Source organism: Prenolepis imparis, unplaced genomic scaffold, assembly GCF_030444845.1.
Source record: "Prenolepis imparis isolate NDT839.2.m4 unplaced genomic scaffold, iyPreImpa1.0 SCAF_9, whole genome shotgun sequence".
NCBI classification, from domain to species: Eukaryota; Metazoa; Arthropoda; class Insecta; order Hymenoptera; family Formicidae; genus Prenolepis; species Prenolepis imparis.
In genome coordinates, this window is record NW_028141167.1 from 14,859,347 (window position 1) to 14,875,443 (window position 16,097).

A 16,097-nucleotide genomic window follows, 5' to 3' on the forward strand; every position below is an offset into this window, starting at 1 on the left:
CGTGCACAAATGTTCAAAACGTTCCTATCACCGCACCGTGAATCATCACAATATGCGGTCACGTGATCGTCATCTGTCAAAATAGGCAACCTCATTCAAAAATGGCGCCGCGCTTACAGACTTCCTCCATTCAATTTCGCGCAAGAAAAAACCGCTCTTTCGCCTCGGAATTATCGTGTATCGGGACAAAAAATATCCTTATCGACATCATTTCATCCCCGTCGTAAAACAAGGTCGAAGAAACAGCGGGAAATAATGACGCGAGGGTCGAAAATAACCCGAAATATGCGAGTAGTGACGCCGGAAGTGACTATGATGTCGCGCTACGCGACATGATGCGTAATAAGCGGATTATCGACCGTGTATAAAAGCGGACGCGTCGGCGTCTTCTCACCAAACGACGATCGAGTCTCGACGGGGACGTATCTACGACAAGTGCAGCAATTTCATCATTTCGCGACATAACTTTCTTCGTGGAACGAAATTTGACGTTTGAAGAGAAGGTGTAGTTTCTGCGAGAATTTTATCGAGAGACAAGATATACGACAAAATGGCCACGATAAGCTTCAAGGTGTATTTAACCGATAGTCCCGATTACACCCCACACTATAGAATAGGTGGATGTGGGATCGAATTGGAAACGCGCAGATTCGGCATCGACGCCGACGTCGCCACCAATTACGTGTATCTGTGCGAAAAATTGCAAAGCCTCTTCCCGAGTCTGCGAAGAAAGCTTTTCATCGTTGAATGGAAAGGTAATTATTTTATTCCCTGCTTTTATCTTATGGCACGCAACAAAAAAAATACGCCGTTGACAATAATGTTTATCTACTCGCGAAGGGAAGATAAGAGAATGATTCATCAGTTTATTATCTTTCTGTGCTCTTTATATACAGGATGTTCCAAAATTAGACCGACAAACTTCAGGTGGTTTATAAAGAACAAGCCAATTTTGTCAATAAACCCGTACCTCCAAATGTGCCATTTTGGCACTAGAGACACTGAGACTGAAACATTGTTTGACTAACAATAAGACATTGTGCGTGTTCCAGGACAAAGCGGCTAGCCTGCTCGCCGAGCGATTGAATGTGATTGATTGGATCTACAAGAAGAAACCAATTCAATCGCTCGGCGAGCAAGTTAAGGCTGGTTTATAGAGGCCGTAAACTTTTTCCGTAACTGTAAATTTAAGGGTTCAACCAATCACGTTGCCGAATCAAGCAACCCGATTGGTTGAATCCTTAAATTTACGGTTACGGAAAAAGTTTACGGCCTCTATAAACCGGCCTTTAGCCGCTTTGCCGACTTGAACGCGCCTATTGTTTGACATTATTTGAGAATACCTAAAGTTTGTCGGTTTAATTTTGGGACACCCTATATATATATATATATATATATACATACAGGGTGTCCCAAAGTTTATTAAATATATGTATATGATCTGAAGAAGTGTAAAATTTTAAATAGAATTTTTTTACAATAATATATCAATTTATCACTTTTACATATATCAATTTTTTTCTCTCCTGTTTACATGATTCATATATATTTGATAGTGAAAGAGAAAGCGTTGTAATTATTAATCTGTATAACAAATTTCACACAATATATTAATTTTTGCATGAACTTAATTAGCTTGCCTTGTACAACATAACACACATGAAGAAATTTATAGTAATATGATTAATATAAGAAGATTATTTATTTGTATACTAAATAAGGAATTAAAAGACTACATGTATTCTTCAATTAAAACATCTGTTTAAATCATCTTTTGTACTTAGATGCAGAGAACGAGATGATTAAAATATCAACTAATGAAGAGCTGGAGATTGCGATAGAAGAGATGTCATCTAAGAACAACATCTGTAAACTGTACATTAGAACACAAGCCGTTCGAGATACAATATCTGCATTATATAATGAAGAAACAACATTACATCATCGCGTAATGTGCGATGTGTGTAATAGAACAATAAATGGTTTCCGCTTCAAGTGTATGCAATGTGAGGATTACGATTTATGCAGTAACTGCATGTTGCTGGGCCATCATTACGAGCACTATTTGGTTCGTATGGTGTATCCAATCGACTGGTCGAGCCGTGAAGGGCGTCGACTAACTCATCACTTGCGGAAGTGGGCAAAGCACTGCAAGGATGACGAGCGCAAATATCTGAACAAGAGCGGCAAGCGACGCGGCTGTCCAGTATACAATTCGACCGGTAAAAATGACGCTTATAATGTATTTTTTGCAAATCCACTGATGGATTTTCTAGACACACTGCGTGTTGCTTCATCAGATGAGAATCATGAGCAGAAGCGATCCAAGGAGCAACAGAGGGACCCATCGGCCGAGGCTGCTACCGAGGCGACCGAGGAGGACTCATCGGAGACCAGGCACAGATTCTCACAATTAATGAAAATATTCGAGGACAATATTTCCAATATCTCGCAGTTCCTGGACCCGCTCGGCATCAACGTCACCGTAATGACCGACAAAGATTCTGCCGAGAACAAAGCTGACAGCTCGCAAAAATCCGAGAATCACGCATCTACATCGGAGGATTCCGCTAAAAAGTTCCCCGGTGAGGGAAAGAAATTGAACGGTGAAACCGTAAATACCACAGATGAGAAAGCTGCTCCTTCGACGAGCAATGCGTCTTCACCGCAGAAGGAGCCAACAGCTGGCACCTCTGCCGAACAAGCGGCCGAAGCTGAAGAATGGACGATAGTCCATTCACAAGGTGAGAGCTCTAATACCAGCCGTGCATCTTCCACTTCGTCCTTGAATGAGGCTAAACAGGTATGTTTTGTATATATACAAAAATTCCATAACAATAGCAACACATAATTCAAATATAATAGAAAATTAAAATATGTATAATTATATACATATATATGTATAAGAAAGTGTTATTACATTATACATTATATTGTACGTACTATCACATGTTCAGAATAACTTATTATGCAGGTTACACCATCCGCCCCAGCAGCCACTACGGCAGAACCAGAAAAAACAGAATCGCCAAAGCGAAACATCTACCCACCCTTACCTCAGGAAGTAAAAGATGAGTTCTATCATCCAAATCCGAAGATCCAACAAGCTGTAACAGCGATGATGGCGATGGGATTCAGCAATGAGGGTGGATGGCTCACTCATCTGCTTGTTTCAAAAGATGGTGACATCGGCAAGGCGCTAGATGTATTACATCCGGTACGCCATCGTTAAAAAAAAAACAGCTAAAATTTTAGTTGATGATAGTTTACATATAATAACAAGTGGCAAAGGTAACTGTTAACATAATCAATAGCTGATGATAATTTGTTACTAATATTATTCAACTAATAACACACTTTATATTTTATCTTATGCTTAAAGTTGATAATTGTCATAATTTTATTTTGTTAATCTTAATAATAGTTTATATTACTAAATTTATAATTCATTCGCACACACTGATAATTTTATTTTAAAAAATAAGTAATATATATATTTTTTTTAAATGTTTAAAAATAAATATTTTTGTGGTGACTGTATTATTATTAATTGCATGTTATGTTAATAAAGTAATTATAGCAAAACAAATGAACCTTTTTTTTAATTTAAAAATCTTCCAATTGCCTCTAACTTAAGATAAAATAATTTAACTTAAGCAAATTAGAAATTGGAAATAATTTTATTATTTTAATAAAACAAAAAGAATGCTAAGAACTTCAAAAGCTTTATTATAATTATATCCATATGTTTGAGTAATTATCTTTATAAAAATTTGCATTGATCCATTAAGGCAAACGGATTTCTATTAGTAATTAATTCTAATTCCTTCTGACCGCTGGCTGTTATGTTCCTGATCCATTTGCGATCTTTATAATATTCTATCGTACTATCGAATTCTGCGACGTTGTAGTCATCAACCAGAATGGGTATGAAAGGATCCAGATGCTCGAAGCCTTCTTTGCCAAGCAAATATCTAGGAAGGTAGGATTCTTGTCTCTCCTGACAATATAAAAGTTTTAATCTCCATCATTATTTAAATCTTCCAAATCTGAATTTTGATATTTAAATATGAAACTTTCAAATCTTCTATTAAAGAACCCCGCACTATATATATATATATATATATATAATTCTATATGAAATTGGATCCCGGTAAAATAAACTAATTTTCTCATATATAAGTGTTGTGCTTAGATGATTTTAAAATTAGCTAGATAAAGATGAAATGAAAATATGTAAATTCATCTTAGATAAGATGAGAATGATTTCGTTTTAAATATATCTAGATAGAAGATAAAATTATGTGGCGATTCATCTAGATAACTTCCAGATAGTATTATTTTTTAAGATCGCTTATGTAAACACAGTTATGAAAAAATGTAAATTATTAAAGAGATATAAAAATATATTCGTACTTTTATAAGTTTTTATCGCTTATTGCTTAAGTTCTACTGCTTAAGTATTTTTATGTGCTATGGCCCTAAATCAAATTATCTAAACATTATTCTAGAAAATTTAGTAAAGATAACACTTTTTTCATCTAAGATGCAGATATAGATAATACATATTTTTATTATCTATATAAAGATAAGATGACGCCAAAACTTCATCTAGATGATCATTTATATAATTTTATTTAGATAACAGCAAATACTGCATATGTTATAGCTTATGACCTGCTGAACAAAAGATGTAATAGGCTCAAAGCTAAATAGTGGACTGTTCATTATTTAGCTTTGAACCTATTACATCTTTTGTTCAGCATATTAAAAGCTACAACATATGAGACAATCAGCTATTTCATGTAGGATTAATGCGAGGTTCTTTGCACGTCTAATTTACATTTATTCGGCTAAAGAGAACTGTACCTTATTCGCTGTTTGGTCTACTGATAGTACGACTGCACCATTACACCAATCGCTTTTCGTGATATCTAAAAACGGTATCGCCAACGACACTTGCTTGGGCAGAACCATCGCTTTGTTATCGTCGCGGATCCGTGTGTGACTCGATGTAAATGAATTGAATCCGTCTATCATGACCAACGTCTTGCACTTTCCGGCTATGCTGGCAAGCTTCAGCTCTCTTATAAGCGCGTCCACCACACCACAAGCGTATTTGACACGACTTATACCGAACTCGACGAGTTCCAAGATAGGTGTACCTTGCGAGGTCATTTCGCGCTGATTCCACGTATAATCCTTCGATGTTTTCAGCTGTAAAAACAAATATACGATATAAATATAGCCGACAAAGTAACACTTTGGGAATAGAGTAACATATAATGGCTCAATGCAAAGTGTTTAGTCTGTCACTCTGAAAACTCGAATTCAAATCTATCGGTATCAAAATATCACGGAATAGACGTACGTCCAATTGCGAGAGTAACTTTGAATTTTGACATTTGAAGTGTTTCAACCACAATCCGGCATCGATAGGCAGATCTATGCAGCCTGGGGCTAACACCGAAGTCGCGACTTCCTTCGTGTCCCTAAACCAATGCATAGCTAAAGAATAAATAGTAAATTTGTAATAATTGCAATGCATTGATAAAATGGTGTGTGCCATTTACTTGCAGCGACGTACCCCAATATATATGAACGAGCACATATTTCTGCATAAAGGCGTAGTGTAATATGTGACTTAACGTAAGAGATTTTCCTACCCCAAACTTTCCATCTATTTAACAATACTGTTAAGGTTTTTTTTTGTACAAAATATTTATTTGTAACATATACAGGATATCCCGTTCTAATTAATATAATTGAATATCTCTAAAACTATAGTTGTGGGTAATGAAAAAATATTTTATACAAAAGTAAAAAATTTCTAAGGGATAAAAAGTTGATAATTTTGAATTTCTGAGGTCATTTGAAGATCAATCTAGTTTCTTTAAATGGAACCACTTAAATTTGTTATATAAATCGATTCTTCGCAATATTTGACATAAAAAGTTATGATCAAAAAGTGAATAGTTTACGAGATACTAACTAAATAACTTTTGTTCAAAACATCGTTTTTTTTTTTTTTTTTTAAATAGAACACTAAAATCTATAAAAAAAGAATTATCTTTATCTCTGTTTATGTCTCTTTATGTCTGTTTTTTCAAAGGATACACAACACATATTTGTTGACAGGTCTTGCAAAATCGGTCTGACTGAGGCAAGACATAATCTCGACCGCAGGTTGCCTGACCAGTATCGAGCATTCTTGAAAAGTGGTGACCTGTTTCATAAATGTTTTATTTAAACCGCCATACTGAAAGAGTTGCTGCTGAATATTTGTCGGCACTGTATACAATCTGGCAAGGTGATCTGCATTATGATTAACCGGATTCTTTTCAGCTGTGCGAAAGGAGCACACTTGACTCGTTGGCTCGTCTTTTACTTCTACAGCTGTGCTGAATTTTCTGCCGTGCGTTTGTATTCTTCTCACGAATGAATCTGAAATCATATAAATATAATGTAAGAAATTATTATAACAGAAAGTGTAATAAGATTGCACTACATATACCCATTTTAAAGGACCCACTCAAATATCTCATTGTCAGAAACACTGCGTTAAATCGAAAAATGTTTCCTACAAAAGTTGTAGAGTTTCGAGGGGGACATAACATAATAATATTCATTTGATCTTGGGCGGCATCTCCAAGATCAAGTGAAGGTGAGAATTTGAAGGTGAGAAGGTGAATTTTGAAGAAAATAAAAAAATGCTTCAGATAAAAGTTGTTCAAATTAATTAGTAGAAAAAATGTTATAATAAAAAATATGGGTTTCCATTTAAAAAATTTATTCTCACCTTCACTTGACCTTGGAGACGCCGCCCAAGGTCATATGAATATTACTATGTTATGTCCCCCTCGAAACCCTACAACTTTTGTAGGAAACATTTTTTGATTTAACGCAGTGTTTCTAAGATATTTGAGGTTTGGTCCTTTAAAATGGGACACCCGGTATATGTGCAATGAAACGTCATTGATAGAGTAAATGATCTATCGTTAATAAATTAAGGAATACAAAAAATCATTGACATAAGATAAAATCTTACATAAACGCAAAGACATCGTGCGTTGTTATTATTTCGTTCGAAGAATGCGTTGCCTGTTTTGCCTCAGATACCTCTTTCCGTAATTTTTTAGGTTAAGTAAGGTTAGGGTTGAGTCAGATTATAAAATCGAAAATGATAAATGCTTTTTCTCGCTATAATCGCTACTTGTGTGTATGAAACTTATACTTTTGACGAATTCAACACACTTGCGAGTGATTAATATTTAAATCGCCGATTGCTTCATGATTCAGATATATAAGATACATGAACTCATGCTCATGAACTAAAATCAGTCACGTGACACAGAGATGCGATGCAATTGGCTATCGAATAGGGAATTTTTGAAATCCCGAAAATTTCTCTATTTGATAACCAATCGTATTGATGTGTGAAAAACTATCGAAAAATACAAATATAGTTCGTAGAAATATTATCGTGAACCATTTAAATACATTAAAAATCTTTTCAAGGATGAATTATACTCGAAATTCTACAACTGGTGCGAAGTTACGGGGGCATAGGAGAAGGGAAAGTTTTATTTTAATAACTATTTTATCAAAAATAGAGACCCATGGTTCAAAAAGATAAATTTCACGCGTAAAATAGTGGTTTCCTTGTGTAGAATAAGGTGCGGACACACCTCGTTGAATGAAAGTCTGGCAAGATTTAATATAGTCCCTTCTCCTATGTGCCCGGTCTATGAGTACCCTGAGTCCATCAATCATATTTTTTGGCAATGTAAAAGATTCAATAAGGAGAGAGAAAACCTAATAAAGGGTATAACTAAAATATGTGGATTGCTCCCATATTCAATAGAGTCCCTACTGGGAAACATGAATGGGGAAGCCATGTCTCTAATCGGATCATATATTAATAAAATTAACATTTTCATTTGACTCGTAAAAATATGAATATATGTTGGAGTTTAACACCAACTTATTGAATTGGATATAGCCGGATTCAATAATAAATGAAAGTCAAACAAATGTGATAAAAATGAATAAACGACGTTGGTGTACACGATATTTAACAATAACTAACATGTAAGAGATATAGGATTAAACACTCGTTATACAAATATTAGTAATAGATATAATAGAGTTAGTCAACTATAATAATAACTATTGTAATGACAACTTTAGAGTTAGTAAACTAACTAATTAATTAAGTAAAGTTTAAAATTTTATACAAGCGGACCAAAACATAGAATAGAGCCCGAAATATAGTCTAATTTAATTTAAGTTAAGACGGGACAACATTGCATACTGCTAACAGGTCTTCATTATATACTTTATTATATCCTATTTTATACGATTTGATTGGATCTTATACTATTTTCATATTTTAATTTATTTTCCTATTTTACTTTACTAGGTAGAGTATTCAATACTAAAAGCTGTATGTATTATTCCATTATACTTTAATATACTCCTTTTTATAGCTTGTGAGATATAATAATAATAATAATAATAATCAGACAACACTAAGGAGAACGATAATACCGATTACCTCAACAACAGGAGATTCTAAGTCACATTATGTAATTTATAAGTTAAAGTCAGTCCCTAATACGAAGAGAATTCATATATGTACGTTCTACAATAGAATTTCCAATTTAGCATAAGATACTATGTAATACCGAGTCCAAGGACCAGATGGCTCTTGTTGCCAACGTCCACTATCTTGAATGTATATGATCAATAAAAAAATTTTAAAAACCATTTAAATATTCTTAAAAAAAAAATTCGAATGCACATTCGAAAAATACTAGAATTTTTTGATTAAGCGAAATTATATTTCAGAATCGATAATTTTTTTTTTTAAAGAAATATTTTAGTCTAGAACGAATTGTTTTTGTCGTATTATTTAGCATTGACAGAGAAGAAGTTTAGAAATAATAATTAATAATTAATAATTAATAAATAATAAATAATTTGACTATATTATTCTCGTGTGCCATTATTATGCACATTAAATATACATAATATTCCGCATAGATTCAGACACCATATATACATATTTACATTATTTTCTGTAATAAAGAAAGTAAAGTTTGGCATCTCTCCTTCACCTAAAACCAAATTTCATTTAGTCATATGGATGAATTGCAAAATATATAATTATGTAGAATTTTAGAGATAAAAAGGATTACCTCATCAACAGTACGATTATTTAATTGTTCACTAATTAATAGGAATGAATTTTCAGAATATTCTTTCTTAACACTTTGTAGTAGAATCATGTCTTCCTGACGTGTCCACGGTTTATTGTTCTTTAAATCAGACTGGATATTATTGTCGATTGTCGTTTTTACAACGACTGCTGTTTCTGTACTCGTATTTTTACAACCTAATAATAAAAAATTGACATTCTCTAAATTCTCCTCACTTTTTCTATTAATAAAATTTTACTAACAATACAACTCATATACAGGATGTCCAATTTTAATCGACCGCCCTCAAAAACTTATTTTTGATTGTACAACAAAATGTTTCAAACAAAAGTTGTTTGATTTGAAAGGGGACAGAAGATGGCGCTACTGACTTTTTTTAAAGAGCGCTTTGCAAGGTCATTTGAAGGTCCCTTGTTTTTTCCTAAATAAAAATTTTAAAATTTTTTTATATAAATTGATTCCTCGTAATTTTTTTGATATAAAAAGTTATAAAAGTAAGATGGTCAAAAAATGAATAGTTAACGAGATATTTTATATCTAATTTGATACTAAAATACATAAACTATAAAATATCTCGTAAAATATTTATTTTTTGACGATCTTACCACAATACTTTCATGCATAAAATAATGAAAGCAATTTACTGGTGTAAAGAAAATACATAGTTATTTATAAGAAAAAGTATGTAGCTACTAGTTGCAAATTTATATATTTTTCGTCGAAACATGAATATTTACGAGATATTTCATAGTTTATGTGCCATTAGCGTCAAATTAAAGTATAAAATATCTCATAAACTATTCATTTTTTTGCTTCTTATCTTACTCTTATAACTTTTTATGCCAAAAATTGCAAAGAATCGATTTATATACAAAAATTATAGTAAAAATTTAAAAAAACTTAAATGACCTTCAAATTGACCTTAAAAAGCGTCCTTGAGAGAAAAGTCAGTAGCGTCATCTTCTGTCCCCCTTCAAATCAAATAACTTTTGTTTGAAACATTTTGTCATTGTGTAATAAAAAATGAAAAAAGTTTTTGGGGGTGGTCGATTAAAATTGGACACTCTATATAACTTACTTAAATCGCAATCAGCACTGTTGCTTGCAGCAGTTTGTACAATTATTTCAGTACTCGATAAATTATCTTGCACTGACAATTGCGTACAGCTACTGGCTTCCGTTTCTGTAATATCATTCTCATGCTCTGTGATATCAAGTTCATTGCGTTCTAATGAGACATCCATTTCTTCAGTCTTCTTCTCTCGTTTACTCCTGCAGTGAGACATCCGTATTTTTTTATTCGCAATCGCGTCATCTACACCGCCTATTCTCTTCAAAGCCTTTTTCTGATCTGTTTTGAGCGCAAGTTTGACACTCTTTTTAGACTTTGCTACTGCTTTCTCGTTATCTTCGTTATCTTTTAATGGCGAATACTTCGTAGTGCATTGCTTCTGGCAAATTTCTTCGTGACTAGACTCATTCTTCGATGATTTCCGTCGTTTTTTCGATGAGATTGATGATGGAGCGACTTTGTCAGCAATTTTTAACGATACGCGCGCAATATTTTCCAATTTCTCCTGGTGCTCTCCAGGAAAGGTAATTTTTGCAGGTCGCAATCCTTCAGGCGTTTGAAGATAAATTCTTCCATTAAGAAACTATAAAAAACACGAAAAATTTTTGAATTAAACTAAATCTTTATAAAGAGAAAAAAAAACAAAAGGATATAAAAAATACAAAAGTTATACGATTGGATATTATCAAACGTACTCGTGTACCACAGGAAACACAATGTTCCGAATTATTTTTAAGATTCGGGTCATCTATGTTGTGACAATCGCATTTACAATTTTCCCCACCATATGGATCTATCTGATATGTCGCTGTAGATAATTCTATATTTTCATATAACTCCGGTGCATTCTCGGTATAAGTTGTATTCTTATCGTAAGGTCCTAATGGACACGTCAAGTTTTCAAACATATGGGGTACAAATAAGCTGAAAAAAATATCAAAAATACATTTTATATACAATTAATGTTCTTCTTGAGATTACTTATGTATAATATAAAATACAAATTTAGTTACAGTCATTTAGTTACCTTTCAGGAGGTTTTGCAGTAGGTAGAACTTGCAAAAATAAATCCATAATGAGCGGATGACCCTTGAAGACTGGACTCATAACGGTATGAATAGTTTCCAGAGTCGTGTGAGGATCAGACGAAAGTTGCGTAATCGCCTGCATCATCTTTGCTATCCGCGATGGCTGCTTGGCGAAATATATTTGCGCGATATGGACGAAATCATTCATTTTTTGCAACATCATATATTCCATGGATTTACCAATCATCGTGACTTGATGTGGCTTTAAAAATAGTAGAAAATCTGTACACATTTCCGGATAATTTTGCAATATCTTACAGACATCTTGATATAATCTGATTGTGAGTATATCCTTTTTAATCGCACTATCTTGTATCTCTTCGTTTGCTGCAAATTCTTCAGGGAACGGCGGGTCAATAACTGTCTGGTTAATACTTTCTAGTTTTTCGCTATAATCTAAATACAATTTTATCACAGCTCTAAATGTCTCTGGATTATTAGGTTCCAATGTTAAGTGCAGTTTTTGAAGATATGATGCTGAAAATTCTACAAAAAAAATGAATATAGATTAGGAAAATACGAAAGTTTTATTTTATATATTTTATAAAAAATTATTATATAATTTAATCGACTTACTTGCTTCGCGCTCCTCTTCGGTCAATGGATTCTCAGCTTTTAATAATCTTTTAATAATTTCCAGTTCCCTAGTTTGTTTAGCCTTTTTTCTACTTACAGGATCCTTTATTATTGTAGTACTAGCTAACATTAATTCTGCTATCTCTTCTTCATTGTCCTAAATGCAAAAATCACATTTTACATAGATATATAGATAACTCCAATATTTTCTTTAATGTAACATAAAATAGAACTCACAACTTTTGACACAGTACAATGTTCGTCAGTATTCTTATCTGTGGTATCTTTATCTTTAGATTTTAATGTACTACAATTAGCCGAACTCTTGGAACCTAAAACTTGCGCCATCAACTTCATATTCTGTGCGCTTCTTGTTTTTGCTAATCGAGGTGTAGTTTTGCGTATTTGTGGTAATCCTGACGATGATATTTGCGATATATCTTTAGATACCTTCGAACTTCTAGCCGATGTACTACTTAATATAGTATTGTTTTTTTGTTCTTCTAGTAATTTATCATCCATCTGCGCCATTATTGCATCTGCAGTAGCTATTTTGACAGAATATACATTTTTATTGGATTTACTTACTCCTGTAATCCCTGCAGTTTGTATACTATTATCAATTACTCGTTTTTCACCATTGTCATTACTGAGTTTAGAATTTCTTTTAATAGTGGAACTATCCGTCTTATTAGCAGTTGAAGTTTTTGAATTTACAGTCGCAGGTAATATTTTCGGTAATATATTTATGACTGGGTTTCTTAATGGATGATTACTAGAGACAATAGGATACGGCTTCAGTATTGCATTCATGTTAATCCATTGTTTTCCAAAATTACCGTTTGAATCAAATATATAATTATTGTTCGACAAATTGTTTTTGTGCTCTCTTTGCTGTAAATAATAAATGTTTTTAATAAATAATTTAAGAAACAATAAATATAATTTTAAATTCTATAATAAATATATGTAATTAAATGTTATATAAGATGGTATCTCTCTTTGTAAGCTGTTACAATTATTATATATATGTATAATGTATAAATAAAATTTTGAATATCAAATGTAACTCTTTTTAAATTAAATATAAACAAAATAATTGTTTTACTTACATTACCGAGATATATTTGCCATCTTAAAGGTAAAAGATTTATCGGTTGATCTTTTGGAGCTTTGGGCTTGTTATCAAGCGTTATGCGATGTATTATTTTAGGAGCACAGCTTGTTTTAAAATAATGCTTAATCGGATTTTCATCCTTATCAACGCGACGTTTTATAATATGATGTAATATTCCTTGCGCATCTCTACATGGTAACAGATAGTGACAAACAAGTTGAGCGGCATCGACCAACAACATTTTCTTTGTGCGAAGCTTCCTTGAACTAGATGCAACAAACGGTAAAAATTGTTCTATGCCCAGTGCGATTAAACTGGAAATTATTAAAATATAATAAAATTATATATAGAATTATATATTAGAATTTTATAGAAGTAGAGCATAAGTTTGAAGAAACACTTACTTCTCTTCTGCTCTTAAATATGATGACTTTGTAAGTTTAATTCCACTTCTGAAAGGCATTTGCGGCAAAAGTTGCGGATACATAAGAGCCTTACTTTCAACAAATAATTGTTCTAATTCAGGAAGAAACTCTTCGGTATGTTTTCGCTTATTCGTACGACATGTTTTAGTTTTATCTGTTATATTCTGTTTGAAATCTGCATAGAATCGTGTGTCGGAAAATTTATTTTCCCAAGTCGATATTAATTTCAAAGCTTCTTCCAAGTTCTCTGCATTAAATGCAGAATTTGGCCCGTTGCTTAAAAATCTAAGAAATGTCAAGAATATTTATTAGAATTTTGTGATTTTTTATTCGACTTATATTTATAGTATATTGTTTTTTTCTTATCTTTTAATTATACCTTAAGCTATTCAAGTTTTGTTTACATGTTATTGCTAGCGAATGATATTCCGGATGCATGTAAGTCATAGTAAAATGCTGCACCATTAATTGTACATGTTGCCGAAATTGTGTGGCTAATAAAAGACGTTGCTCAAAATTTACCAATTTTGGTAATTCGGGTTCTGCAAGTACCGGTAAAAGATCTACCATAGAAGAGTTCTAAAAGCACGAAAATGTGAAAGTTCGACTATATATTGCTGCCTCTTCACACATAACATAACATAAATAATTTGTCATTACCATAGTATTAGGTTCAATCGGCGGAGTTGTACTATCTGGAATCCTTTTCTTTCTTGATATTTCTTCTTCTTGCGTCGAGAACATAGGAGTTAATTCAAGTAATTCCGCAATTAAGTCGTATTGCTCTTTTCGAGGAACTTCTACTGCTCTATCCGTCCTGAGTTCTTCCTTGTCCACTATTAATATTTTTTTTTATCAAAATTAAAGATCAATGGATCTCAATATAATTTTAAATTAAATTATTTTACAGCAATACATACATAAATCTGTTTCTTCATCCTCTAAAATGTTATATTCTGGATCTGCTTCTGGATCATCTTCCACAGCTGGTTCTTGCGTTAAAGGTTGCGTAAATTCTTTCAAAAAGTTATCCCAATCTTCATCGAGTTCGCAGTCCCAATCATCAGTCACACACATATCAGCAGTTATGTCAGGTGGTATAAATGCTTGCTCTATTTCCTCCAAAGAAGTTTCACTTAAAGATAATTTAGAGCGTGTTCTCTGACCAATACTCTCTTCCTCTGTTACAACATGTGGAATACTAAAATATAACATTTGTCAATTATTATTACAATGAATTGACAATCATTAAAAAGTAACACAATTAAAAAGTATTGTAAAGCTTCGATTATAATCAAATTAGCTTCTATTATAGTATTGTATATATTTTGTATATATATATATAAATCACATACGCTGGTATTTTAAAAATTCCTTCAGGATCATATCGTATATCCAATGAGTTTTGTTGTTCAGGACAAACTACATTGCTATTATTTGTTGATGTTGATTGTTGTGATTCATTGCTTGTTGTATTATCCATCTCTCTATCATCATCGCTCTCTGTATGTTTATCATGATCGGGATTATATTCTTCATCGGATGAATCTTCTGGCAGCTCTTCCTGTATCAGAGCTTGCACTTCCGATGAAGCTTTTTGGGTCGTAGTGATAGGCCATGGTATGTTAAACTGCGCAGCTGCTAGTTTTCTATAAAGAAATAAGTTAAAAGTATCATCTATGTTAACAATACACATAACAATTCTATGTATAAATAGTAAAATTAGTAAATAAAATACATACTTTGCTTTGGCTCTTGTGAGTTTGGGACCAAAGTTGACATCGTCTTCCGTATCTTGAAGCCACTCTTGTATCATTGTCATTAAATGTTCGTAAGGTATCACGTGTTTCAATATATTTTTAACATTAGTGGCAGTTAAATTGGTCTTGGCAGCTTTGGCATCGAGCTGTCTTTCGATCTCTTCTTCCATTTTATTAAGCACCGATGCTTCTTCAATAGTTTCTCTCTTATGCTTGCTAGACGGCTCGTAATTGGTGACCTCGGATATATCAATTTGCAAATCCGCATTTTCGGAATCGGTAGAATTTTCGCTATCGACATCGTTCAAGTCGAAATTAATCGAGAAGGACAAATTGCATTTTCTGGGCGATTCGATGAACGAAACTGATGAAGATACCGATGCGTCGGTATCACTTTTTTGCACAATAATTTCTATACTCGTGGATTTTTCCATTTTCTTTTCTTTCTTTTTTTTTTTTTTTTCAATTAAGATAATTTTCACCAAATCTACAGAAATGATTATAAGCTTCAACTGCTTGAATTTTTCCGAAATTTGTATATCTTCCAAAAACCTCCGTCACTATTTCGAAAGTGATGGATAGTAAAACAGTGTAACATGTCTTCAATTTTTAATCTCTGTTTTTTAAAAATTTCGTAATTACTCTGTCGCGTGCGACTTTTAAACTAACCTAGCCTAACCGCTGATGGCCACAAAAAATTTGATCTGCTCTCTGTTTTGCTTGCACTTGCACTCTCTATTCTACACTTTTATTGGCCGCGTTCATTTGTCGTCTTATCAACACTCCACGTTGATTGGTTGGTTCTAAAAGTAAGAACCAATCACATTCGATTGCTATA

At 32.9% G+C, this 16,097-nt stretch overlaps 3 protein-coding genes across 8 annotated transcripts; 1 reads left to right on the top strand and 2 right to left on the bottom strand.

Moving 5' to 3' along the window:
* Positions 1 to 371: 371 nt before the first annotated feature.
* On the top strand, positions 372 to 3,589 carry Ref(2)p (refractory to sigma P). 3 transcript variants are annotated; one of them, XM_083045642.1, is made up of 4 exons: positions 373 to 755; positions 1,785 to 2,222; positions 2,301 to 2,803; positions 2,975 to 3,589. In XM_083045642.1, the coding sequence occupies exons 1-4, from the start codon at positions 551 to 553 to the stop codon at positions 3,230 to 3,232; spliced, it is 1,404 nt and encodes a 467-aa protein (XP_082901768.1). In that variant the 5' UTR covers positions 373 to 550; the 3' UTR covers positions 3,233 to 3,589. The 3 variants fall into 3 exon arrangements, with proteins under 3 accessions (XP_082901769.1, XP_082901768.1, XP_082901767.1); XM_083045643.1 differs by having other exon boundaries at positions 372 to 755; positions 1,785 to 2,803; positions 2,958 to 3,269; XM_083045641.1 differs by having other exon boundaries at positions 1,785 to 2,803.
* A 117-nt stretch (positions 3,590 to 3,706) lies between these two features.
* On the bottom strand, positions 3,707 to 7,334 carry Mrps29 (mitochondrial ribosomal protein S29). Of its 3 annotated transcripts, none has more exons than XM_083045645.1 (6): positions 7,049 to 7,334; positions 6,118 to 6,444; positions 5,588 to 5,680; positions 5,372 to 5,508; positions 4,870 to 5,217; positions 3,707 to 4,000 (listed from the first exon to the last, which is right to left on the bottom strand). In XM_083045645.1, exons 1-6 carry the CDS (start codon positions 7,062 to 7,064, stop codon positions 3,764 to 3,766), a joined length of 1,158 nt encoding a protein of 385 aa, XP_082901771.1. In that variant the 5' UTR covers positions 7,065 to 7,334; the 3' UTR covers positions 3,707 to 3,763. The 3 variants fall into 3 exon arrangements, with proteins under 3 accessions (XP_082901771.1, XP_082901772.1, XP_082901770.1); XM_083045646.1 differs by lacking the exon at positions 7,049 to 7,334 and adding an exon at positions 6,800 to 6,957; XM_083045644.1 differs by lacking the exon at positions 7,049 to 7,334 and adding an exon at positions 6,515 to 6,643.
* Positions 7,335 to 8,404: 1,070 nt separating this feature from the next.
* Mute (gon-4 like protein muscle wasted) lies at positions 8,405 to 15,968 on the bottom strand. Of its 2 annotated transcripts, XM_083046054.1 has the most exons (15): positions 15,242 to 15,968; positions 14,855 to 15,148; positions 14,420 to 14,700; positions 14,160 to 14,335; positions 13,879 to 14,078; positions 13,479 to 13,784; positions 13,070 to 13,388; positions 12,596 to 12,851; positions 12,195 to 12,505; positions 11,958 to 12,114; positions 11,321 to 11,867; positions 10,989 to 11,217; positions 10,300 to 10,876; positions 9,201 to 9,397; positions 8,405 to 9,119 (listed from the first exon to the last, which is right to left on the bottom strand). In XM_083046054.1, the coding sequence occupies exons 1-15, from the start codon at positions 15,691 to 15,693 to the stop codon at positions 9,069 to 9,071; spliced, it is 4,353 nt and encodes a 1,450-aa protein (XP_082902180.1). In that variant the 5' UTR covers positions 15,694 to 15,968; the 3' UTR covers positions 8,405 to 9,068. The 2 variants fall into 2 exon arrangements, with proteins under 2 accessions (XP_082902180.1, XP_082902179.1); XM_083046053.1 differs by having other exon boundaries at positions 12,195 to 12,851.
* Between the last annotated feature and the right edge of the window lie 129 nt (positions 15,969 to 16,097).